This window comes from Heterocephalus glaber, unplaced genomic scaffold (genome assembly GCF_053883595.1).
Source record: "Heterocephalus glaber isolate CG9 unplaced genomic scaffold, H.glaber_assembly_v1.0 deba00001733, whole genome shotgun sequence".
NCBI classification, from domain to species: Eukaryota; Metazoa; Chordata; class Mammalia; order Rodentia; family Bathyergidae; genus Heterocephalus; species Heterocephalus glaber.
The window spans coordinates 15,111,464-15,139,351 of NW_028258444.1; the positions used below are offsets into that span (position 1 = coordinate 15,111,464).

Sequence of the window (27,888 nt, forward strand, 5' to 3'; positions counted from 1 at the left end):
GATCCATTCTACCAGTCTTTATCTTTTGATTGAGATATTGAAATTTTTTTTGTACTGGGGAGCGAACTCAGGACCTTGTGCTTGCAAGGCAGACGGCAGCACCACTGAGCTAAATTCCCAACCCAAGAGAAATTGAATTTTTTTTTTTTTTTTTTTGTGCCAGGGATCGAACTCGGGACCTGGCGCTTGCGAGGTAGGCGCTGGAACCACTGAGCTAAATCCCCGGGCCGAGAAATTGAATTTTTGAGACCATTCACATTGAGAGTTATTACTCAGAGGTACTGACTTATTCCTGTTGTTGCATTATTTTTGTGTTTCTGATTTCCTTATTTTTTTCCCTTCTTGCTTCGGTATTCTTCTTGTGAGGTGTTTTTATCCTTTTTGACTTATTGGCATTGTTGCTTTCATTGTCTCTAGATATCCTTCAGAATTTTTTATAATGTTAGTTTGGTGATCATGAATTTCTTGAGGAGCTCCTTGTCATGGAAATACTGTATTTTTCCATCAATTTTGAAGGATAGTTTTGCAGCATACGTAACTCACAGGGTGAGAAATTGTTAACCTTTTTTTTGAGACCTTCTCTAGTGCAAGCTTACCTTGAGTGCACCGTGTAGCCCAGGCTGGCCTCGAACTCTTGACGATCCTCCTGCCTTAACCTCCCAAGTGCTGGAATTAAGCGATGCACCACTGCACCCAGCCAAAAATTTTATATTTCAATGCTTGAAATACTTTGCTTCAAGCCTTCTTGCCCTGTAAGATTTGTGTAGAGAACTCTACTATAATTGTAATGTGTTTACTTTTATATGTGATTCATTGTCTTTTTCCAACAGCTTTTAAGATTTTTCCCTGTGATGGACTTCTGGTACTTTGAATAAATGTGGAGTGGAGAGGTTTTCTTTTTGTTGTGGCTCTTTGGGGTTCTATATGCATCACTTATGTTTCTCTAATCTCACTGGGTGTCTCTTTGAGCTGTTTTGTAACATCTTCTGTTGTCCATTTGACTAATCCATGTGTGTGGCTTACCCTGTTCTGCCTCTCAGTGCTCCCTTGGTTGCCCTTAGGGAGTTTGGAATGTTGTGAGGCATTTTGTTGCCTTATTTTTTCATTGTTTTTGTTTGTTTGTTTTGTTTTGTGCTGAGGTTTGTGGATGCTTATAGTCTATAAAGACTTTGTTGCTAGTATAGACCTCTTTAGTTGCTTTTCAGTGATACTTTTTGGGTTTGGCTAACTATAATCCTTTGGCACAACTCCAAGATCCAACCACTTCGGTTCATTTTTGAGGGGAGAATGTAATGTAGTTAGCCCAGTAACCAAGTTCTCTGAAATGTACCTGTAGTACTGTTAATGTCATCCATGCAATCCGAGTGTTGGTTTATAGAGAAATTACAATTATGTGGCCTTGTTAATATCAAACAAATCATCTACAGTAGTATTGTCAAAGACAAACCAGATAGTAACATACCATAAGAACCAATTATGTACCACCCTTAATCCTAGAGGAAAAATCTGCAATTATGATGTAAACATTAAGAAAACCCAGGTTTGAATTTAGCTCAGTGGTGCTGCCACCTGCCTCGAAAGCTCAAGGTCCTGGGTTCAATCCCCAGTACAAAAAAAAGAAAAGAAAACCTACAAATTGATTTACAGCTAATATATACAAAGTGCTGTGATAGCGATATCACTACATATGGTGAAAAGAATTCAATAATTTTACAGAGTAAACGATCAGAAGAATAATAAAGCTTTATGGTTTTACTATGAATATAGTGTTTGGGAATGGAGAAATGCAAGAGAAAAACTTTGATACGAGGAGAAGAGAAAAATGCCACAAAGGATCTTTTTGGGTAGTAGAAGGATGTTTATGGAATTATTAAAGGTAAGAGGAAAAACTGATGAGGGTATAAGGAAGATAAAAGAAAAAAGAAGAAGAAAAGGTATATAGACAGCAAAAATAACAGAGAAGTAATTAAAGGGAGAAAAATCAAACAGGAAAAGAGAAAAAAATGAAAAATAGATGTAAGAACGAGAGATGAGAAGCAAGGACAAAGGAAGATTTCCCAAGCTTGCTGTTTTTCTCTAACAGCTTCTAGTATTCTCTCCTTTTGTTGAATTTTTGAAAATTTGATTGTGGTTTTTTGTTTTTGTTTTTTTGGTTCCGGGGATCGAACTCGGATCCTTGCACTTGTGCAGCAGGCAGCGAAACCACTGAGCTAAATCCCCGGCCCAGAAAATTTGATTGTGATGTGTCATGAAGATGTTCTTTTCTGTTCATGGGTATTTAAGGTTCTATGTGCTTCTTGTACTTGACTATTGAATTCTTTCGCTAGATTTAGAAATTGTTCTACTCTGCTTTCGTTAAATACATTTTTTTGTACCCTTTGAGTTATCTTTTAATTTTTCCTTTATTCCTTTAAATCTGAGTTTTTAGTTTTTTTTAAGCTTTGAGTCACCTGTTGGTTCTAGCTTTCAGGGTATCACTGAGTTTATGATCTACTACATTCACCTTATCTTCTTCGTCCCCATGGGTCATGTGTGCTACCCATGTCTTCCATTGAACTTTTCATATGATCAGTTTCTTCTTGCTCTCTCTTCATACTTTCTAATTATTTTCTGAAGTGGTCGTTCATGGTTTGTATTATCTTACTTGACTCAGTTTATTCCTTGTTTCTTCTTTAAGCTCATCTAACATTTTATTGATAAAATCCTTTATATGTTTAGTTAAATCCTCTTTGAGTTTGTTAAATACCTTATGTGTTTGCTTTTATGTTTCTACTTGTATTCAGTCATTTTGACCATTTGGTTTTTGAATTCTTTCCCTATAGCTTCCTCTATCTACTTTAGTATCATAACACCTTTTGGGGTGTTGGGGGTTGGAGGGGGAGATCTTGTTGCTTTGTTTTCTCATGCTTCTATTGTTTTTGTGCTGTGAGTTGAAGATCAGTTAGGGTAGAGAACCTGAAATTGCTGTGGATATTTCTTTGGTTAGCTTCGGTCTTCTATGATGTGCCCTTGGGTTTGGGTATGTTTTGATGTTTATATCCCTCTTCAACATACTCAGCATAATACTTGAGTATTTTCTTGGTGTCCAACCTTCTAGGAGTTTGATCCTCAGCACCACTCTTGTGTTTGCAGAGACAGGTCCCTCCTCAGAAGCTAGGGTTAGTGGTCTAGCCTGTTTCATTGTTTTCTCTGCATTGTGTTCAGTTTCTCCCAGTTTTTCTGTAGTTTCTGGTTTTCATTTTGGCTTTCATAATTCCCAGTGCTCAGTTTCTTCTTCTCTTCACTTGTTTTCTAGATGTCTCTTTAGTGATTTTTTTAACGCCATTGTTCCTTCTGTATTTATTAGTTGACATTCTACTGTGTTTGACCTCCACCCATCCTCTCCTCCTTATCACTTATTTATTCATATCACCACAGCCTCAGAAATTATTTTATTTAATGAATATTATATTCTCATTGTACTTAGTTTAATGCTCACATTGCACCAGATTTGGCATCTATATCTTTTAAAAACTGTCCCAGATTTGGCCAATGAGAGACCTTCCAAGCTGCCTTCTGTATCTGTTTGATGGGTCCATGTCATTTGAGGGTAGTTCTTTTTTTCTTTTTTTGATACCAGGAATTGAACTTGGGTCCTTGCACACTGAGCTGAATCCCTGGCCCTGGGGTTAGTTCTTTTATTTATGGCACAATAAGATATTCTAGATTAATCTTATATTTTTCCTGTTCCAGCTCTAGAATCAACCTTTTGCCACAAGAAACATACTTTTTTTTTAAAGGAATGATGTTTAGAAATTGATGTCTGGACATTAAATGTGTTCATTGCTTAAAGAGGAATGATTTTTTTTCTAGGCCCGTTTGCTATATAAGAAATGCACATGTGTGTATGAACCTATTTCTATATCTTAGAAAGGATGAGCTCACATTAAACATTTAATGCCAATTATACACCACAGTTTTCCATTTTCATATTTTAAACTCTTCTCTAATAATAAGAAAACTGGCTCCTGTTATTTTCAATAAAAGTACACATTTGCTCAGTAATACAAGGTACAAACCTTCTGGAATTCAGTATGATTTTTAAAGCTGTCTTTAGATCACCAGGCCTATCTTTTGAAGCATGGGTTCATTTTAGGTTTATTCTGCCATATTGTTGAAATCTTTTGACTTTTTTCCTATTTGATTGTTTTGTCACTGTTTTTCTTTCATACTATTGTTGATGATAAGATCATGTTAGAAGTGTCTGCTCTGTCTTTCTCATTTCTGCTTGTATTATTCAGTGTGATTTCTCTGGAGGAATCTATTTAATGTCCCTTTTGTGGGATATAATTTAGCTAAAACTAGATAGTAATATCTTTCAATACACTTAGCCTAGACATGCACAGAGATTATAGTACAAGGAAGTTAATGCAGTGAAGGTTCTACAGTTCAAAGGCTAATGAATAACTGAAGGATCCACTTTTTGAACCTCCATATTGTCTCAAATGGGATGAATAACATATGGTGTGGCTGATGTAGGACTAGTGGAGAGAGAGGGATTGTCAATACATGAATTAAATGTCCCTCCCTATTTGAGTGTCTTATGTGTATACCCCCACTTTGAAAGTCAGTCTTGTATAGAAGCAAGAACTGTGGCTCAAGTTGGGTTGCAGATTCCTGGAAGGGCCTATAGGGAAAAAAAGGTATGGTAGAAATTCTCTGAGTTGCACAACAACAAAAGGTGCATACTGTCCATCCAAAATAGAAGTCTTCTGGAATTCTTCATTAATTGATTCTTTTCAATGAAGCACATGTTTCATTTTATTAAATGCTGTTTGGCATTCTTTGTTTATATTAGTAGTTTTTCTTGTTTGATCTACACATAGTTTTAATGTTATGAATATTTTAATGTTTAGTTTTTATTGGATTTCTGCAATAAATGCATAAGGTCTTTGGGGGGTGCATGCTAAATATGTAACAATAGATTGGTTTTTCTAGTATTTGTATATTTTAACTACTGTTTCTATGAAGTTTATAGAATTTTACTACATCACAGTTTTCAAGGAAATTTGAAATTTTCTGTTATATGCAGCTAGAGAAATACCTATTTTTTGAAAATTTGAAATAACTCACTAGTTTTTTGTTTTTAGGTTTTTAAAAATTGTGAAATATATAGTACCATATACACACATAAAAAGATTAATACATGTAAGTGTAGCCATACCAAGATAAGAAAAATAGAACTGTACTAACATTCTATGAAGCTTTGCATGTTCCTTTTTTATTGTATCTCTCTTCAGGGGATCTACCCAAACTTTAAGGTGGTAATTACAAAAATAAAGAAACAGTGTATTTCTAAGAAGCAAGAAGAAAATTAAATATTTTCCCTAACTCTGTTACCTAAAGAGAAACATTTTAACATTTTGGTATTTAAAAGTGTTCTTGAGGGGCCAGGGATTTAGCTCAGGGGTTTCACCGCCTGCTGCGCAAGAGCGAGGACCCGAGTTCAATCCCCGACACCGCCCCCCCCCAAAAAAGTGTTCTTGAATTTCAATATTTTATCTCTTTATTTTTATTTATTATTTAATTTTTCTTAGTACATCTTTGCAGTACACAATGATTACATTCACTGTGGGAAGGTGATACATATGAAATCACATTTTAATTCTTTTTCCTTACTTTTCTCTCCCTCTCCCCCTACTTCCATCTCTTGATCCTTCTCTATGGCAAAATAGTACTCCATTGTATACAAATGCCACATTTTCTTTTTTCATTCATCTGTTGATGGACATACAGGCTGCTTCCACAATTTAACTATTATAAACTCTGTTGCTATAAATCACTGTAATATGAAGTGTTTAACTCCTTCAGGAGGATACCTAGAAGGAGAGTATCTGGGTCGAATGGAATTTCTAGTTATAGTTTTTTGAAGACTCTCCATACTGATTCCACAATGGTGATACTAGTTTACATTCCCACCAAAAATATAGAAGGGTTCTTTATTCCCACAGCCTTGCCAGCATTAGTTATTTCTTGATTTCTTGAAAACTGTTCTTTCTGGAGTAAGATGGAATCTCAGTGTTGTTTAATTTGTATTTCTCTATTGCCAGTATGTTGAACATTTTTTCACATTTATTTGTCACTTGTACATCTTCTGAGAAGTATCTATTACTTTCAGTTTTGTATTGTTTCATGGAGTCTTTTGAGTGGATCTAATTTTTTTTTTTTTAGTACTTTACTGGCATATATTCTGTTTAGTTATTTACTGGTATATAGTCCTCTATTCAAGAAATAGCTGGCATTTTTTCTCCCATTCCATAATTTGTCCCTTCACTCTAAATTTGTTTATTTTTCGGAGGCTTCTGGTGGAATTATTTTTGCATCTTCTATGTAAAAGATCATGTCTTCTATAAATAGAGATAATTGACTTCTTCCTTTCTTACATGTATCTCTTATATTTCTTTCTCTTGCCTGATTGCTCTGGTCAAAGTTATAACTACTATATTGAACAAGAGTGGTAAGAGTGGACATCCTTGTTCTGTTTCTGATTTCAGAGTAAACGCTTTTAGTTTTTCCTCATTAATAAATTTTTAAAATTATTTTTATTTTATTTTAATGTAATACAAGTAGATATTAAGAAAATATAAAAGCCATTCCATGAAAAATAATTTTTCATAACTAAAGTAATTAGAAAATAACAGTGGTAAATACAAAAGAATATATTTTCATTTGCTAATCTCTCACTCATTTCCTAATACTGTACCTTTTTGCATAAAACATTTTAATTATTAACAAAGTGTCTCACACTTGGTATAATTTTGAACAATTTCTATTTCACAATATCTGTTATATATTTTGGTCCTTATTTATACTTTCAGTTTCTCATACCAGAGAAACAATGTGATATTTACACGTGTGCTTGATTTATTTCACTTAAGAGTATGGTTTCAAGGTGCATCCATTTATCTAGAAATTTCTCAAGTTTATACTTCTTTATGGCAGGTTAGTACTTCATTGTTTAAAAAACTACGTCTTTTTTATCCATTTGTCAGTTGATGGGCATTTGGGCTGCTTCCAAGATTTAGCTATTACAAACTGTGCCACTATAAATATGGGTGCATATATATTGCTATGGTCTGATGCTTTTATTCCTTTAGGAAGATACCCTGAAGGGGAATAGCTGGGTCAAATGGGACCTCTAATCCTAGATTTTTGATGAATCTCCACACCGATTTCCATAGTGGTTGCACCAGCCTACACTTCACCAACAGTGGAGAAGAGTTCCTTTTTTCCCACATCCCAGCTAGCATTAGTTGTTGGTTGATTTCTTGATAATAGCCGTTCTTTCTGGAGTGAGATGGAATCTCAGTGTTGTTTTAATTTGCACTTCTTGAATGACCAGTGGTGTTGAACATTTTTTCATGTATTTGCTGGTTCTACTTCTTGATCTGAGACATGTCTATTTATCTCAGATGCCCATTTTTGGATTGGGTCTTTACATTTGGAGGGTCTCATATCTTTCAGTTTTTCATATGTTCTAGATAATTAGTCATCTGTCTGAGGAACCACTGGCTAAAAATTTTTCCCACTCTGTAGATTGTCTTTTCACTCTATCAGTATTTCTTTTGCTGTGCAAAAGCATTTTAATAAGATGAGGACGCAGTTGTTGATTCTTTGTAGTATTTCCTGTGTGGTCAGGGTTTTGTTCATGAAGTCTTTGCCTACTCCTATGTCTTCAAGCATTCTACATATTCTCTCTTCCAGCGGGTTTAGTGGTTCTGTTTTATATTAGGTTTATCATAAATTTCTTTTATCAGATTGAGATAAGGCTTTATCTATGTCTTCTATGTCTGTTTTCTATTATCCATGTCTATATCTTCCATATCTTATTTTCTTCAGAGTGGATGGTAGATTTTGTGAAAGGCTTTTCCCCAATGTATCAAAATGATTGTGTGATTTTGTCCTTGTTTGTGTGGTGTATTATATTTATTGATTTGTGTAAGTTGAACCATCCTTGCATTCCTAGGATGAAGCCTATTTGGTCATGATGAATTATCATTTTGATTTGTTGCATTGTTTGCCTGTTTCATGTTGAGGATTTTTAAATCTATGTTGAGTGAGGAGATTGGCCTATAGTTTTCCTTTTTGGTTGAGTCATTGCCTGGTTTTAGAATCCAGGTAAGGGTAGCTTCCAAGAATGAGTTTGGCAGTACTTCTATCCTTTCTATTTCATTAGGGTTTAATGAGTATTAACATTAGATCTTCCCTGAAGTTCTTGTGGAACTCAGGGTGAGTCCATCAAACCCTGTGCTTTTCTTACTAGGTTTTTTATTACTGCTTCTATTTCATTGCCTGTCATTGGATTATTCAGGGTTTTTATATCTACTTGGTTCAGTTTTGAGAATTCATATGTATCTAGGAATCTATCCATTTTTTCTGATTTCTCCATTTTATTATAATACAAGTTTTCAAATTAGTTCCTAATAATCTTCTGGATTTGTGCAATGACTGTTGTTGCCTTTTTATTTCTAATTGCATAGATATGTGTCTTTTCATTCCTTTTTGGGGGATAAAATTGGCTAAGGATTTATCTATTTTTATTCACTTGTAGCACCAGCTCTTTGATTCATTGATTCTTTGTATTATTTTAATCTGAATTTCATTAATTTCTGCTCTGATCTTCATAATTTTGTGTCTTGTAATAGCTTTGTATTTGGATTGTTCTTGTTTTTCTAGGACCTTGAGGTGCATCACTGGGTTATTTGAGTTTGCTCTGTTCTGATGTACCCATTCACAGCTATAATCCTTCCTTTTAGGGTTGCTTTCATGGTGTCCCACAGGTTTTGGTGTGTTGTACTGGCATTACTCTTTTAGGAACTAATTTCATCCTTAATTTCTTCTGTGACTCTTCGATTATTCAAGAGTGTATTTCTTAATCTCCATGTTTCTGTAATTCCTGTGGTTTATTTTGCCATGAATGAAATGGCAGAGTTTCATTCCACTGTGATCTGATATGGGATAATTTAATTTCTTATGTATTTACTTATGCCTGCTTTGTTGGCTAGTATGTAGTCTATTTTGGAGAAACTTCCATATGCTGCTGTGAATGTATATTCTGTTATTTGAGGGTAGAACACCTGTAGATACTGCTTAAGTTTGTTTTTTTGAAGGTGTGGTTGAACTCCGATCTTTCTTTGTTGATTTTTTTTTAGCTAGTCTATTTATTTATGATGGTAGGATACACTATAATTCTGCTGATGTTTATCTGATTTTCTATGTCCAGTAGGATCCCTGTTTCCTTCCCAGCCTGAGCTTAAACTTCGCAGGGGGTTTATGTGTAGCCTGTACCTTCTCTTATTTCTGTCTCTCCCTCTCTCTGTTTATCTGTCTGTCTTGCTCTTGTGGGTTATAGGGTCTTGCTATATAGTTTAGGCTGGCCTTGAACTCATCTTGTACACTGGCCTTGAAGTCACGATGATCCTGCTGTCTCTGCCTCCTGAGTGCTGGGGTTTCAGGTGTGTGCCAGCATGCCTGATTTTGCTACTGTCTCTTGTGGCTGTCTCCCACTCAGTCACTGTGGTCAGGTGACCCCAGAAATCTTGTTAGCATAATTGGTTTGTAGTTCTGAAGCACAGTTTTAAACTCTTAAACAGTCTCTTCTCAAAATGACTTCTGATTTAAATACACTCAAATACACCAGGCATTGAACTGGATTTCTTCTCCAACTCTAGCTGTCATGCAGAAAAAGTCATTTTGCATTATGTTCAGTTTCTCCAGTTTCTCTGTAGTTTCTAGTTTTCCTGTCAGCTCTTTTTTGATTGCTAGAGATTTTTTTCCACTAAGTTATTTATTTCTAGGTGTCTTGATTTTTTTTCTAGGTACCTTGATTCTAGGTTCAGAGAGGCTGTATTTTGCTGCCAGTCTTTACTCCCCCTTTTTAAATCTCTCAATAATTATCTTACCGTTCTTTATGATTTTCTCATGTTCGTATATTGCTAAAAATCTGTTCAAAATATTTTACATGTTTATGACCTTCATATCAATAGAATCATAATGTAATCTAAAAAGATTTTTTAACATAATATTTGTTCTTTATGGCTATTCATATGGATCCAATTAGCTTGTTACTTTTCACTGTCCTAATATGCACTTCACTGCATAAATATGCCACAGTGTTTTTTATTCATGCTATCATTTATGGTATTTATTTTTCCAGTTTTTTCTAGGATAGATGTCTAAGAAACAAATGCTTCATCAAAATATTCTTTGTTTTCTCCTTTTCTCTACATATAAATGCCTTAATGTCTTCATTTCCCTGTCAAAGTTAATGATGAAAAGTAATGATTTTAATTAATTTTATAATTAAGCATTTGAAAAGTTAAGAGATACAGCTGAGAACGTATTTCCCTTAATATTAACTGAGAATAAACCCACTTTGTTCTCTTTTCTTGTGTAAGTAACACATTGAGTAGTGTTAGTACTTGCTACTTCCTTCTCTATTTTTGTGGAAAAGTTCTTGCATGTCATACTAGAAGTATCATTTTCAAATCATCTTAATGATTATACATTTTCTATATTCCCCATTTGTAATTACCAGTGACATTTGCCTTCTCTTTTATAATGCCACAATTAGTGTTGAAAACTGAATTTGGTATCTGTGTTCATTGTTAGTCATCTGCTACTTAATCATTCCTTAATTTTTAAAATTTTCCATCTGTAGTAAACTATAATTGACATAAAATTTTATAATTTTTAACCTGAGGAATGTGATGATTTGATATATCTATATTTTAAAATGATGGTCAGAATTAAGTCAACACATCTATCATTTAACTTTGTTAACCATTTTGAGAGTTGGTAGCCTTTGACAAACATCTCTTTTCCCCAAGTCCGTGGCTCTTGATAGCCACCATTTTATTCCCTTTTTCTAACCATTCCTTAGTTTTGGTTCTCTCATCAATTAAAGTCCTTATTTGAGTGGGGTTTTTTTTTCCAGAAGGCTGTGCAGCTTTATTCTTCTGAGACTTTATATATCTGAAAATGAATTTTTGTTGTTTTAGATAAAAAACATAGTTGGGCAGGAAATTCTTGAGAAATAATCTTTCTCCTCCAAGTCTGATATTTGTTCATTATCTTCTATCAATTAATTGTGAAGAGAAATCAGGTTTAGTTCAAATGTACTTAAAGCTTTTTGGTGTATGTCTGTAGTGCTGGATAGTTGTAGAAATCTTCTTTTATCTTTGAAGCTTAAACCTTTCATTAAGATGCATCAGTGATTTTGCCTTCCATTAACTTTTGCCTGATGACCCATGAACCGTAATACCCCAGCTCTTCAGAGCTTTTTGATGTATATACTATACCTTTCATCTAAAAAAATTCTTCTGTTACATCAATAATTATTGCTTCTGTTTCATTTATTCTTGACTGTCTTCAGGATGGTTGATTTTTACATTTTTTCTTCCTACATTTATGTCCCTGTTTATCTACATGCCCTTTCACATTTAGCAACTAATTATTTTCATTAATTTTTTTTTTCCTTTCTGTGTAGACAAGCTTCTTCTTTTTTTTTTTTTTTTTTTTTTTTTTTTCTGGTACCAGGCATTGAACTTGGGTGCTTGGGTTTGCAAGGCAGGTGGCAGAACCACTGAGCTAAATCCTCAGCCCTAGACAAGCTTCTCAAACTCATGTTGTACATTACTAATATGATTTTCTACAGTGTCAGAGCTACTTTTTAAATGCTCTTTCTGGCCAGTCCTAGCAGAGAAACTTCATTATATTTATAGTTTCCAGGCTACCATCTTTGGTTTTGTGCCTGGTTTTTAATCTTGAAGTGCTTATATATCATAGTAGTAGAGATCACCATCACCTCATGATACCAATTTTTCCATACTAGTATTTCCCAAAATGTTTTACAAGTTAGCTTTGTGAATACTAAACTATCTTAAATGTACCAGAATTCCTAAAAATTTCTGACTTTAGAATGTCGCCAATATTTATTTTTGCCTGCAAAGTTTCATTTCATTTGGATTTAAGGAGGTAGATAAATATGAGCCCTGTCATCTTTTTCTGTTTTATATGGAAGTGTTTCCATCACACATATTTGATTGTTTTTGCCCTCAATCTAGGAAGAGTCAAAACTTTTGTTGATTGGTGGTGGTGATTGTTACTGTTTTTAATTTTCAAGCAGCCAGCCAAAATATTTATAGATGAAATTTTATGCTGAACATTTAAATTAATCTTGAAAAAGATTGATTGAAACAAGATGAAACTAGATTGACCATGAATTGATATCTCTTGATGGGTGCTATTGTATTAGTCTTGCATATGGATTTGGAATTTTCGTAATAGAAAATTATTTTTAATTTTCTAAGTATTTGATTTCTTAAGAAAAAATTTTCTTTGAATTGCATTATAGCTGAATGTACCCTGTACAATATTTAATGTTGAATTTATTGTGATTTTTTTTGTGAAATGAAATTTATTGTGAAATGATATATGATTAGTTTTAGAATTTCCCTGGAGACTTAAGAATTATTACATCTACTAAATAAATCTTATTTGTGATTATAGTTAAGGGTTCTGTAACCTAATCTAATGAATTGATTAGATACTACAAAGGATATGTTAAATTTTCCCACATTCATTTTAATAGTGTCTAAGTTACTTAATTTTTTTTTTTTCCCAGTACTGGGAATCAAACTCAGGACCTTGCACTTGTTGGGCAGGCACAGCACCACTGAGCTAAATCCCTGGCCCAAATGTTATTTTGAATGAGCAGCTTTCCCCTCATTGTATTGGTCATGATTTTGTGGTTGGCTGGTTGATTGTGGTGCTGGGGATCAAACTCAGAGCTTGGCACAGTCTAGCCAAGAGCCCTACTACTGAGCTATGCTTCTATCCTTCACACTTAAGCTCAAGTTGTAGTTGAGTAGCACTATTTGATTTTATATTGTATTCCACTTCTATTTGATGTCTTTCTGTAATCAGAAAAGAAGTATGGCATAGAGTATAGGAAATACAACATAATATCTCCCATGAAATGAATTAATGACAAGTTGAAGAAAATGAAGATGTAACTCATCCCTCCTAAATCTCTTCCTAATGATAAATAAGGGAACCAAGTATTTTGCCTGACAAGAGAGTTACTTTCATCTGGATTCTAATAGTTTATCAGTGTGAAGTTAAATATGTGGTATGCTAGGGCAGATTACTGTAGGAGTTCAGTAATCCTTGTTTGATTAGTGTTAACTCTTCAAATTGATGTCATTCACACTAAGTAGAGAAAGAAATGTTCCGTCTAGTGTATTTCATTTGTAAGTAAACAGAGTAATAATCTGTTAGTGTATAAACTCAAGGCCATACTAGAGAACTAAATCAGAAGACTTTGAAATGTAACTGTGCTTCTTTGTATTTTAGCTGTGTTCTCTTGTCTGTTAAAGTTTTTTAGAAATATAACTTTGAAAGACTAGAAAAAAAGAAAGATTTCATAGTGAGCAGATAAGAGATCAGAACTGGTGGCAAAACCTTTTGCATCTCCATTGGTAATATTTAGTGATGGCAATGAGAAAAGATACTAGCACTCAAGCCAAAAATACAACATTTCCAAACATTGCAACAGCCTAAACTATTCATTTCCATGGGTTGGAATTGTGCAAAGTATCTGTTTGGAGGAATAGAGTTAGTGTCACAAGTGATAAGTCATGTATTTTTTAAAAATCTTATGAAAATTTGAATTATGAAGATTTTTATGTAAGCAATAATATATACTTTTTATTAAAATATACAATGATGTTGTCAGTTCACTCCATATTGCTTACATTCCATTTTGGGTGTTCTGGGACGAAAGAAAAGTTCCTACTATAGCCCTTACTAGTAATGTTTTCTCTCAGAAAACATATCACATAATTTTTGAGCAACTGTTTTCTAGGTTGCTTTTGTGTCTAAATTTATACCTGTTCTTTTTTCTATGGTAGCTGCATTAATAATCCAAAAGAATAAGCTTGATTCATTTATCCATGTAAGTTCATTGTAGATTTATACTAGTAAGAGACTGCCCCCTTTTAAGCATTCTTTTATGTTTTTAGACGGTAAACTATATCCTGGAATCTGATGGAAATTTGTGCAGCTACATACCTTCTTCAGTGCTCAGAGGTTATATCTGAATGTATATCTCTGCTTTAATATGCTATATCTGCAACAGTAAAGAAAAGTATTGGATTCATGAGCTCTTGAGCTACCTGCTAGGAAAAGAGTTTCCTGATCAAATTAAGCTTTTATGAAGAACTTGGAAGAAACAGAAGGGACATTTTAATTCCTTACCAGGCTTGAGAATGTAGATTATTTTCCTTGTAAAATGGAAAGGGGAAAATGAGAAATAGTAATAATGATTTTTCATGTCATTAGTTTTTATATTTATAAAAGTTTAGCGTCTACTTATTCTACCTTAAAAATTAAAGTCTTTTACTAAAAACAAAAATGCTAGGATTTATACATAAAATAATCATATATAGAATTTTTTATGGTAAATGTGAATATGTCAATTAGTTTGACTTATTTAGTAACAACTGTGTTAGACTACATAGTGTTGTGTTTGACATGGTTTAACCAGTTGTGTCCTCATTTTATATTTTATTTGGGAATCTTACTATATACTAGTAGGTAGAAATAGATTGTGATTTTGAAATTTGAATTCTGATTAATACTAGGATTAATCATATCAGCGATGATATAGTGGGGATACAGGAATTACCTTATAAATTGGTCAAAATTTATTAGGCATACTACTTTTGGATGGGAATTTAACCACATCTGTATCACCCATACCATTTCTACTGTCTATGAAGAGAAAATATTTAATTAAATGTACAGATTAAGCTTATTGCAGCATGATTTGTGAGAACGAAAAATAAAACTGAATATAACCAGAATGTATCACTAGAGAACAAGGTAAATTCTTACATATCAATAGGATCAAATACTATTTAATTTCTTAAAAAGTGAAATAGTGCAGTATATAAAAATATTCTTAGACCTCTAAACTATATTGTTAAATAAAAATGTTCACAAAAATATACTGAAATATACACATGAATCTGTAGTTTTCTCTTGGTAAAATTGGAGGGTCCAGGGTAAGGAAATCCTCTAATTTTCACTTTTTGGGGGGTAGCAACCATGTATAACTTAAAAAACAATAAATAAATGTACTATTGTTCATCTACAGATGTCCTTTGATATTCACTACTGTTGTGGTTTGAGTAATAGTATGTTCTTTTGAAAATATCAAAGCTCTTTTAGAACCACTGCATTGAGATTATCTGAAATGATATTGATAACTGAAGTTACTGTTTCAATAACAAATTTGTGACACTTTACTATTTTGTTATTATTATTAGATTTGGGGGGAACTGGAAAAAAGTATGTTGCAGGAGTTAAAAAAATAAGATGATACATTTAATTTTAAATTGCTGTACTATTTTTCTATTTCAGTTACCTAGAAAAATATGAGAAAGTTCATCATTTTGGGGAGGATGATGATGAAGTACCACCTGGCAATCCAAAGCCACAGCTTCCTATTGGTGCAATTCCATCTTCTTACAATTACCAGCAACACAGTGTATCAGGTAAATATCATTGGAAATTAACGGGGCATAGGTCCACAGTTTTGAATTTGAAAAGTAGCTGTCATCCAATGAATTAGTCCCTGTGTACATGAGAACACTTAAAATATTATAGTGGTCCAACTTTCAAAGATTGACATCTAATTGGTATCAAGGCCCTTTCTATCATAGGTTGTTTTAAGAATTTAGCTATGGGGCCAGGGATTTAGCTCAGTGGTTCTAGTGCCTGCCGTGCAAGCACAAGGTCCTGAGTTCAATCCCCGGTACCAAAAAAAAAAAGAATTTTAGTTACAGGAATTTTTATTACAGTTACAAATATCTATACTTTCAAGTAAACTTTCTTTTTCATTATATACTTTTTAACTTGTTAGCTAAACAATTTATTCTGAATAGCCACTAAAATGAGAAGAGAAGATCTTGGTGTGGTGGATCATGCCTATACTCCCAGCATTCAGCAGTTGGGAGGCTAAGGCAGGAGGTTCACTGTGAGTCCAAGGTCAGCCTGAACTACATAATGAGATCCTGTCTCAAAAAACTAATAAAATAAAATGAGAAGAGGAAGGTCCTTAAGTCATTTTTATAAAAATTAAAGAAGAATATGCAACTAGAAAGAATTCAAGTTGGAGATAATCCATTTGAGAGTCTGATAAACAGATTTGCATACATTTGATAGGGTTCTAGTTTTTAATGGCTCTAGGGATTGAGACTGAGATGAGAGAGAGGGAGAGGTACCTAGGGAGATAAGTATGTACATTTTTCTTCAATCAGCAACATTTGGCCTGGAAAAAAAAAGGGAGATACTTTTTTTTCTAGGTTATGTTCCTTTTGAAAATTTCATTCTAATTATGTTTATTAATAATGTTAATTGTTATTGTATAGCACTGGTACTAGTGCTACTCTCTTATAGGTAATTCTTAGGTTTAAACTGTCTCGTTTGTGTCGATATCACCAGTTCTTTTGTTTTATTTTCACATTGTCTATTTTCAGTGTTTCTTCATGTTGGCTTTGACTCCACATTTGTTCCTCAGTCAATAATTGTTGAATAGAATTTCTTCTTAAATCCTGTGAACTCCATTGGAAGAGAGTTCATCTAATGCTTTTTAAAATAATTGAAATGGAAGAACAAAAAACAGAGCAAACCTACCTTTGTTTTTAATTAGTGCTTATTACTGTAAGAACCAAAGTTAAAATATTTTAAATCAATATGTAGAAAAGCTTGCTAATAATTTAAACCAATAAAATAAAGTGACTTTTTAGGTCTTATGTTCTGTGTTCCTAAAAGGAGGTGATGATTATTATAGAGGATACTACTACACTGAATGAAACTAATTGTGCTAATGATTATTTTGTTTTGTTTTTTTGAGACAGGGTCTTGCTATGAGTTCAGGCTAGCCTTGAACTGACTGTAGCCCATGCTGGCCTTAAATTTATGGCAGTCCTGCCTCAGCCTCCTGAGTGCTTATGCTAATGACTTTTAAGACTATTTTCAACTTTATAATTATGTGATTCCTATATTATAGAGCTCTTCATTCTTGCAGGTTAAGTAGAGTTTGGTGTCTGCTACTATACCTCCCAAACCCTTTATTCCCTTTAGTCTGGTTTAAAATAAAATCCTTTTCTGTATCTGATCCCCCAGTCTCCTAATTAAAATTCGTTTACTTTAAGAAAGATGATGTGAAATTTTGGGTATTTCAGATGTCTGTAATGAAAGTCATTAATAGAGTTTTACAGATTCAGATGCCTGTAATAAAACTCATTGATAAAGCTACACAAGTTAAAGAAATTATAGACTTCCTTAACTTGTTACAACAACTCTTTTTTGATATGCTGTAATATATCTAGTTTGTTATAGACAAAGTCAAGAATTAGGTGTTCATAAAGAGGAAAAAACTAGGAATTGTCTTAGAACATTAGATTATACACTATCTACTTCATGCTGAAAAGAGGTAGTATTTCAGAATGGCATTTATGCATTTGGAAGTGCCTTTTATTATTTTTTAGAACTGTAAGAACAGCATGATGGTGTTCTACAAATTAACATGATTATAAAACAACTTCACCTGTGATTCAAGAATCATTAAGCAAAATAGAGTAAACTTCATAGTTTTCAGAATATGTGTGTGTGTTCTAAAGAAATGGAAAAATGGAATTACCTACTGATAAATTAAGAGCATGAAGGAAAAATTATTTAGGGCTGGGGATGTGTAGAGTATTTGCCTGACTTATGCAAAACCTGAGTTCTCCTGGGTGTGGTGGCTCACACCTGTAATCCCAACACTCCAAAGGCTGAGGCAGGAGGATTGCCTCCAGTTTGAGGCCAGCCTGAGCTACATAGTGACTTCAAGGTTAGTCTGAACTATTTAGTGAGACCCTGTGTCAAAAAAATGGGAAAAAAAAAGACTCTTGAGTTCAGTTCCCAGTACCATATTTTTAAAAAGAACCTTGAAAAGACTTTCGTGTGGCAAAAATTCTGAACAGCTTTTGTTTTAAACTTTATAGTTATTCAACATTGACATCAGTATTTTTATCATTCATTTATGTAGTTTTTTGTATATTTTCTTGCCATAAATACCTAATCTTTTGGGTTCCTTTATTCTTTGCCCTTCCTTGGTATTGATGTGGATACATTAATATCTATAGAATTATTGGGTAGATTATTAAGTTTTTCCGTACTTTTCTATTCTTTTATTTCTTTCATTCCCTCTCCCCTTCCCTCCTGCCTTCTGATCTCCAACCCCTTTCTTTCCCTCCTGCTGTTGATTGAGGCCAGGCCCCTTCACACTAATTAACTAATTCTCAGCACCCTCCCCCCACTTTTCTTTTTGTTTTGAAACAGATCTGTCTTAGTTACTTTTCTCATTGCCGAGACAAAATACTGAATACCCAAAGTTAAAGGAGGAAAGGTTTATTTCAGTTTACATTTGGTAGAGGTTTCAGTACATAGTTGGCTGGATCCAAGGCAGGGTGGCAAGGCAGAGGGGCATCAGAGAAGAGAAAACAGTTCATGGTATGGCAGGCAGAAGGCAACAAGTAGCAACAGCCACTGCCCCCTGCCTTTCCTCTCTCCCTTTATATTCCATCCAGGCTATAAATCTATTGATTGATGCCACCATACTCAGGGTGGAGCTTCCATCATCCATATCCAGAAGTAGGCTAATTCCAAACAGTGGACTAATTTAGTACCACACATCCTTAACCTCAATGTCACACATCCTAGATCTAGCCAGCTCCAAAAAGCCCTACCTATGAGTACATGAGGCTTTGGGGGCATATCTAGATACAAGCCATAACAGTCTCGCTGAGTTGCCCAGGCTAGGCATGAACTTAATGATTCTCCTCCATCAACCTCTCAAAAGTACTGGGAAAACAGGCATGTGCCACCAGCTCCATTTCTTTTGGTTTTTGCAAATATATTTGCAATATCTTCATAGAAGAATTGTGAAAGGCAAAATTGACTAATACAATGTTCTAGAAATTCAGTATTTCTAAAAACAGAGAGTTTTGTAAGACCTTTTTCCCTACCTTCGAGATTTTGTAAGTGGGCATTTTAAATTAATTCTTCTACAGAAAATCTTAATGTTACTTTGCTTTAAACAGGACTTCTTAGGACACAAAAATATAAAGAGCAAAGTAAAAACATACAGGACAGATTTCATCAAAATGTAAAATGAAAAGACAGTCCACTAACTGGGAGAATCTGTTTGTAAAACAAATATTAGATAAGCAATATTTAGAATATTTAAAGCTGACAGTGTTCCCCCCCCATTAAGTTTATTGGTACATTTTAGGTATAAAATACAGGTACATACATCATTGGGATCTTGTACCATTACGTGAGTATCTTGGTTCTTATTTTTTTCCCCTTCCCCTGCCCTCCCTTTACCCCCTCCACCCTTCCCTATTTACAAAGACTTTGTTTCCATGTTTTTCCTTTTCTCAGATTTTTTTTCTTTTCCCTTCTTTCCTTTCCCCTACCCCTCCCACTTCCCCTGGTCCTTTAGACCTTTACTTCCTATTACACAATATCAATTATACATTTTAAAAATTACAATGTCAAGGTCTAGTAGACATTATCACAGATTTTACAGAATTTAAAAGGATATAGAAAGCATATTACAAAAATCTATTTTGAAATAAATTTGACAACTTCTAAGAAGTACCTTGGAAGACAAATTAATGAAACTAACTCTGGAGGAAATATAAAATTTGAATAGCACCTATTAAAGAAAGTATATTCCTAGCTTGAAAACCGACCTATATGACAACAGGCTCATATACATTTTAACTGATAAATTATATCAAACATTTAAAGCAGGAAAAAAAAGGGACGCTTCTCCCCTCATTTTAGGATAAAGCTGACAGTGTTAACTGCTAGCAAAATGAGGAATAACAAAAATTTTCTAAATTGATGGCAGAAATGCAAATGCAAAACATTCGGAAACAATTTGGAGAAGTTTTGCATTTTTCTTTAAAAAATTAAACATGTGAAATAGGCAGAAAATATCTAAAGGAATGGGGGAGGGGGAGGGGAAAGGAAAGGGAAAAGAAGAAATACGAGAAAAGGAAAAACATGGAAACGAAGTGTTTGTAAATAGGGAAGGGTGGAGGGGGTGAAGGGAGGGCAGGGGAATGGGGAAAAAATAAGAACCAAAATACATCATGTAAAGGTACAAGATCCCAATGATGAATGTAACTGTATCATATACCTAAAATGTAACAATAAACTTAATGGAAAAAAAATAATGTAAAATCATATTGCAAAACACACAGTATAGTGCCTGGAAAATAATAAGCTTTTAGTAAATTATGGTCATGACTATATCATTATTATTCACTCTAAATTTGATATTCAGATGTTTTAGGGCAAGTGTGTGAAAGACATACCTTGGTATGCAGAATACTAGAGAGGTCTATATGTGTGAATGAAAATAATTTGATATTCAATTTCTGTAAATAAAACCATACACAATGTAAAAAAAAAAATTAAACATTTTTGTGTGACCTAGCCATACTGCTTCTAGGTAGGTAGCCAACAGAAATGAAAAAATAGGTCCCCACAAAATCCTATATGTAAATGTTTATAGCAACTGTATTTATAGGTTCCAAAAACTGGACACAACACAGATGTCTTTCAACTAGGAAATGGATAAACAAACAGCTTAAAAGGGTATGCATTACTGTTCACATATCGACGTGGATATGAATCTCAAAGGCATTTTGCTAAATGAAAGAAATCAGACACAAAAAGGCTATATACTGTCTGATTCTATTTACTTGACATTTTGAAATAAAACAAACCTGTAGAACAAAATAGAGTATCAATGGTACAAAGGGATAGGGGCTGGAATTGAGTAAATAGGACTTAAGATACTTTACGAGGTAATAGAAATATTCTTCATCTTGACTCTTGTGTGGTTCAAAGGCTGTATATATTTATCAAAACTCAATTCTAAAACTAAAAAAGAATGGTTTTATTTTAATTATATCTCAGTAAATCAGAACATTCTTTTGAATTGCAAGAGTAAAAGTATAGGTTATGTAAATTTAAAAAATAGTGTAATACTGCTCTGTTAGTGATATCCAAGAAGGTAAGTACACTTTTGTATTTTGATGTTTTTCCTAAAATGTAATTTTAACATTTAGTAAACCTAAAAACTCTTTTAACTTCTAATCAGCTTGTATTTTATTAGAAAAAATAAAATCAAAACTGTCTTGCATTCAAAAGATACTAACCATAAGGGTATCCAACCCTTCCTGTACTTTTAAGCGTTTATGTCTTTTTCTTTGTTAGATTATCTGCGGCAAAGTTATGGGCTATCTATGGACTTTAATTCGCCAAATGATTATAATAAATTGGTGCTTTCACTGTTATCTGGACTCCCAAATGAAGTGGACTTTGCTATTAATGTATGCACTCTTCTATCAAATGAAAGCAAGCACGTCATGCAACTTGAAAAAGACCCTAAAATCATCACTTTATTACTTGCAAATGCCGGGGTGTTTGATGACAGTAAGTTTTAAACTGAAAATAGGAAATGATTATTCTATAGAGATGTTAAAGATTTTTTCAAAGATTTTTAGAGAGAAAATAATTTTTATTAATATATCAGTCCTTATTTGCTTCTTTATATTAAATATATTACTTAAGATAATGTTTGTAGTTTTTTCTTGATTTTGTTTGTTTTAGTTTTTTGTTTATTTTTAAGATGGGGCTACTATGTCATTCAAGCTGGCCTTGAACTCACCATGTAGCCAGGTTTACCTCAAACTCCAGTGATCCTCCAGGCTCATCCTGCAAAGTACTGGGTTTACAGACCGTGCCCCTACACCCAGCTCAATAAATGTTTGAAGTTTTTTTTTTTTAAGTCATAAATGTTTGAATAGTAAGCTGGTATTATTGCAGCTTTTGATATAAAAATCCTGATATTTGCTATGAGTAATACATAGGTTTCCTAGATTGAAAAAATTGGTTTTTACAAAATTCTGAAAACTAGGAAATAGAAGAAATTGTTTTTGAAGTCTATTCTTGTTGCATGTCTTTAAACTAAGATAAATACTTTACCTCAAAGCATTTGAAAATTTGCTTCCTAAATAATCAAATTAAAGTTTATCAGATGTTTCATAGCTTTCTTACAGAATTTCCTAGTTGTAGTTTTTATAAATCAAATTATTCCATTTTCCCTGAAATTATCTCTTAAAGTTGTTACTTTTCAGTCACTAGATTGCTGTTTTCTAGTTTTAGCTGAACAAATTTAAAAAGTGTATTTTGAAATCTTTTAACTGCTCATAGTTTTATCTTAAGTAGCAAGACATTTACAAATGAGTACAGTTTTCTGCAATCTAATTTGGATCAACAAGTGTACTTTCAATTATAATTGTATTTGAAATTATCTAAGTAAGATTCCTTGAAATTTGCCATCATTTGATATGAAAACAGTTTTGAAATTAAGTTTAAACAGAAGTAACTATTAGTTTCTTACCCTGCCCGAAATTATTCTTATTATGTGAGGGAGGAGCAAAGACTACTACTTCTCAGTTTTATGTTGTATCATTGGAGATGTAAATTTGTTTCCATCTCACTTTCATAAGCTATGATTCCTGGTATTTAATTTTGATCTTTCAAGTACAGCTTTTATCATTTAGTACAGAATGTAGTTGGAGAATTTCACGTATCTTAAAAATCTTAAAATGAAACTTTTGGAAACCAGAGTAGTTTTAGTGAAGTCTTACTATTTAGTTATTGAACAGGATCACATGTGAATAATAAGTATAGTATGGAAGTATCTTATCAGTTTTGTTGTACAGGCATGGCATTCTTTTTACTGTTTATCTTGAATTCTTCAGACATTTTTATTTGTCTAAATGACTAATCATGCAGTGTAGCAGTCTAAAACATTAACTTAGCAAATGCTCTTTAGGCAATGTTTTTATCATTCCAACAATAGAAGAAAGCTTAGAAATCCAGAGTACATAAGGGCTTTGTGAAGACGCCCTGTACTTAAAAACAATGGTGTTTATATTTATTTTGGAAATAATTCTCTTTGGAGAATTTTGAGAGACTTCATTTGTGGCCATTGTTTACAAAGAATGCCTTCCTCTGTGTTTCTTGAAATATGAATTACACAATGATTTCTGCAATTAATGTGAAGATCTTTTAAATGATAGTCTAGCAATGTAATAGCAATGCCATCCTTTTAAACATATTTTTCTCTATTAATGGAAACTAATGGCAGAGTAACTACTATAGTAATCTTCATTCTTTTTTTGCTGGCTTTATAACTTAGGAAGATCAGTTGGTTTATTGTTGTTTTTGTTGTTTGCAGAGCTGGAGATTGAACCCAGATCTTCTCATATGCTAGATCAGTGCTCTAACGCTGAGCTATATCCTCAGCCCAAGTTGTGTATCTTTAGTTGATAGGAACACAAAATTTTAAAATGTTCTATAATTGAAAGAATACATAATTCAAAAATTATCTTTTATTATACTTTACTCAGTTATCACTATCATTTATTGTACAATTTTAAGGGAATATTAAAATGTAGGTATACTGTTTTTAATATTTTGTACTGTGTAATATTAAGAACCAAAGAATTAATTACATTTATTAAATATACTGTTTATCCTTTTAGCTTTAGGATCCTTTTCTACTGTATTTGGGGAAGAATGGAAAGAGAAGACTGATAGAGATTTTGTTAAGGTAATTCACGTAAATTAACATGTTGAAGCATTGAATTAACAGGTAGCCAAGTCAACAGTGGATCAAATGGTTGTTCATGTTATATACATGATATTACTCATACTTTTATTTTTAGTATAATACATATTTATTTAGAAAGTATGTATTAGTAAGTATTACTAAGGTGAGTAGAAATTCTTATAGGGTAACTAATGAAAAGAAATAAAATTAATATTTTACCTAAAGAAACATGAATTTAGAGTTTATATTCAAATAATTGAATATATATTAAATTGTAAAATTTTAAAACATAAATTACATTAGATGAATTGTATTATACCAACTTTAATGACTTAAAAATTGTTAGTTTTTAGGGGTAAATAACAGAAGTTACTTTTATATAAGGTTCTTCCAATCAAAAATTTTGACTTTTTCAGCAGTGTAAGTGCTGTAAACGCAGAGATAGTTTTTAATCTTTTATGTGGAATTGCATGATTTCTTGAATTATTTGTAGATCTTCAAAAAATCCTTATAGGTTTGATTCCTAATATTGCCATTGACACATTTTTCTTTTATAATGTATCAGTTTTTTCTTTACCTAAGAAGAAAATAGTTACAGTTAGACACCATTGCTGGCTTTTATATCAAAATAATTTTATATAAGATATCTTATAAATTTGTTTAAATTCTATCATATAAAGTACTCTTCTACTTTTTAAGAAAGTTAAAATTTAATATCAACTGTATATTAAATAGTTTAATAGTTGTACTTTACCATTTTTCTGTTCACAAAGTCTAGTTACTTTTTTGGTACTAGGGATCAAACTCAGGTCCTTGCACTTGCGAGGCAGGCAGCAGTACCACTGTGCTAAATCCCCGGCCCTACAGATCTGTTTTTTACAAAACAAAGAATTCCATTGTAAAATATTTCAAGCAATCTATAATGTCTCTTCAGAGACGTATACATGAAGTATATCTTAAGGAGCCTGAATATTTGAGTTTATAATTAAATAATGGAGGAAAAAAGAACAAAATATTTTCATACCTTTTTTTAGAAGTAATAAATGGTTAATGTGGAAAAGCTAGAATATACAGCAAACAAAAAAAACCCATCATTAATTACACCTACCCAGAAATAAACACTTAATATTTCTGTGTCCATCATCAGCTATTTTCTATGTATGCAATAATTAAAAGCTAAAATTGTATTTCACACTCTTTGGGGGTTGAGTTGGCAGTATTAAGGATTGAACCCGGGGCTTTCATCCTCTTGTGCAAGTACTCTACCACTGAACTATAACCCTGCCTTCAAACTTAATTGGTAACTTACCTTTTTCACTTATATTATGAGCTTTCCTGTTCATGCTTAGTCTTTAACTTTGTAATGACCACTCATTTTGTATTATAGATATTTCGCAATTCATGTCAATAATTAATACTGTCAGAACTTTAGGTTGTTTCTATTTTTCATTATTTTAAGTCTAGCTGGAATGAATATACTTATATTCAAATCTATAAGAATAAAAGAATTTTTCCTAAGAATAAATTCCAAGTAGTAAAATTTCTGAGTCAAAGAATGTATTAATCCTCTTAAGAAAATTAACTATACCATAGATATAGATATAGTTACTTTTCATATTGTTAGGCTGAATGAAATTTGCACCCCAAAATACATAGGCCAAGTGATTCACAAGGTATTGTACAATTGTTTTAAAATGTTTATATTTGTCTGATTGCTACATAAGGTATTACATAATTTAAATTTTTAGGGGCCAGGGATTTAGTTCAGTGGCACTACTCCTACCTCACAAGTGCAAGGTCCTAAGTTTGATCCCTGGTACCGCAAAGAAAAAAATATTTTACTAATATTTGCCTGATTGTATGTAATAAAAATCAATATCTTTAAACCTTTCATTACAGAGAAAAATGGCTTGAACTGTTTTACTTTATTGTCAGTTTGCACATTAATTCCTTTGATTAACAAATGTTTGCTGCATAATTTCCATGTGCTAAAACTTTTCCAGACACAGGCAAACAAGGTCCCCACTTTGAAAGAATTTTCATGTTATTGCAAGAACACTGACAGGTTAAAACAATATAGTTTAAAATTTTGGCAAGTATTGTGAAGAGAATAAAGTAGAATAAAGTGATAAAATTGTAAGACACATGTGGGTATGTGGTAACATTAGATATTGTGACCAACAAAGACTTTTCTGATTATTTTGATGCATTTGAATGATAATATGGGACCATCTTTGTAGAGGAAGTAGATGCAAGTGCTCTGAGATAGGAACAAATCTAGTCTGGGGTTTAGAAAGTAAGTATTTTTGGCAGGAGCCTGGTAAATAAAAGGCAAAATTGTAGCAGACAAATATGTCTGTTGTAGATGTAAATATGCACTTGACAATTTCTGATTAATGCCAAACAAGAAATTAATCGTATAGTTGTATATATTAAAACTAAGTTTCAGTGTACATGAAATTTTTTATTTAATATATTAAACTTTCCCTTGAGTCCTTTAAGTAGATACTTTCTTTTCTTTTTTTTTTTTTTTTTCTTTTGGTACCGGGATCGGACTCGGGTCCTTGTACTTGCAAGGCAGGCAGCAGAACCACTGAGCTAAATCCCTGGCCCAAAGTTGATATTTTCATTAAATTGTAACCCATATTTAGAAAAGTACACAAAAATATACAATTGTTTATAAAATGAATACAGCAATGTAATCATTATCCTAATGGAGAAATAAACATTACTTTCCTCTGCACCGCCCCTGTTCATGCCCCTTTTCAGTCTCTTCTGTCACTCTCTCACCCATTACCCTTTTTTTTCTGTGCTGTCCTTTGTCAACATTATGTTTGTTGAGGGTTCATCTTTGTTGTTGTACAACATTACATTCCATGAATATATAGCAATTTGTCCATTCTACTTTAAATCCAGAAAGTGGTAAGAATTGACTTATTTAAAGTTTGGAAACAAACAGTTCTACCATGAAAGATTTTATATGGTTATTTTGGTAAATTTATGAAAGCATTTCTGTTGGATAATGGACCTGGGAGTGTAATTGCTAGTTTATAGGATATGCATATAATTTATAGGATCAGCATTAGTAGATACTGTCAAACAGATTTTCAGAGTAGTTGTACAATATGTCAACAGCAGTGTATCATGTTCCAGTTTTCTCTTGTTGACAGTATTTGATATTGTTGGTCTCTTTCATTTTAACCATTTCATTGGATATGTAGTATTGGTATAGGGCACCGAGTAATCCAAAAATGCTATCCAAATAAGCAAAAGTAATCCAAACAAGGGAAATATTATAACTCCCAACCTGCTAGATATCCGAAACGCAAGTTCATATTCTCTAAAATTGAAGAATGAATTCTAAGTCAACAGAGGTTAAAAGTAGGAAACCTTTATTGAGAGAAAGACAGCTTCTGTCTAAGAGAGAGAAGGGGGAATAGAAGGTGAGTTCCCCACCCACCCCACTTTTCAGAGGTGTTTTATAGGGCAAAGTCGCAAAGTGAGGTGGGTACAGAGTGGGACAAATCATAAGACCCAATGGAAAATTACATGGTGGGCATGAGGTGGGACAAAACCATGATCAACCAATAAGATTACAAGTACAGTCACCCAGGTAATATTGATTAAATGGTGGTGATTCAAGTCATGTACAAGGAATTTCTGGAAAGGAAATGGGCTAGGGAGATTTATGTCTATTTAGAGTATCTGTCACTACTATTCATCTCTAGGGGAAGCAGGTAAGTGTGGTACCTTTTCTCTTTTTATGTTGACCAGTGAATGTGTGTCAATTGTTTTTCTATGCTGAGGGCCCAGCTTTGTCTAATTGCCTTAGAATAATTTTTAACTAACTTAGCTATCTGCAATAATATTACTATATGTTGGCTTTAATTTCAATTTTTTCCTGACTGATAAAATATAAAACTATTTTGTATTTTAACAACCTCTTTTGAGCAGTGCCCATAATTTGTCCATTTTTCTTTGAGATCGCCTTATTGTATTTTTGTATGCTTTCAATAAAAGTTCTTTTTTTAAAACGTGTATTAGAAGTATCTTCTCTGTAGTTGATTTTTTAATACTTTAAAGGTATTATTTGA

General features: G+C 32.9%; 1 protein-coding gene across 2 annotated transcripts in view; it reads left to right on the top strand.

Moving 5' to 3' along the window:
- Window positions 1-27,888, top strand: part of Arid2 (AT-rich interaction domain 2) — a 183,545-nt gene that overhangs the window by 88,560 nt on the left and 67,097 nt on the right. For both annotated transcript variants that reach the window (XM_087199982.1, XM_087199983.1), the window contains 3 exons: window positions 15,466-15,599; window positions 21,388-21,606; window positions 23,727-23,794. In XM_087199982.1, coding sequence (XP_087056108.1) covers window positions 15,466-15,599; window positions 21,388-21,606; window positions 23,727-23,794 — 421 coding nt within the window. The remainder of the gene's footprint in view (window positions 1-15,465; window positions 15,600-21,387; window positions 21,607-23,726; window positions 23,795-27,888) is intronic.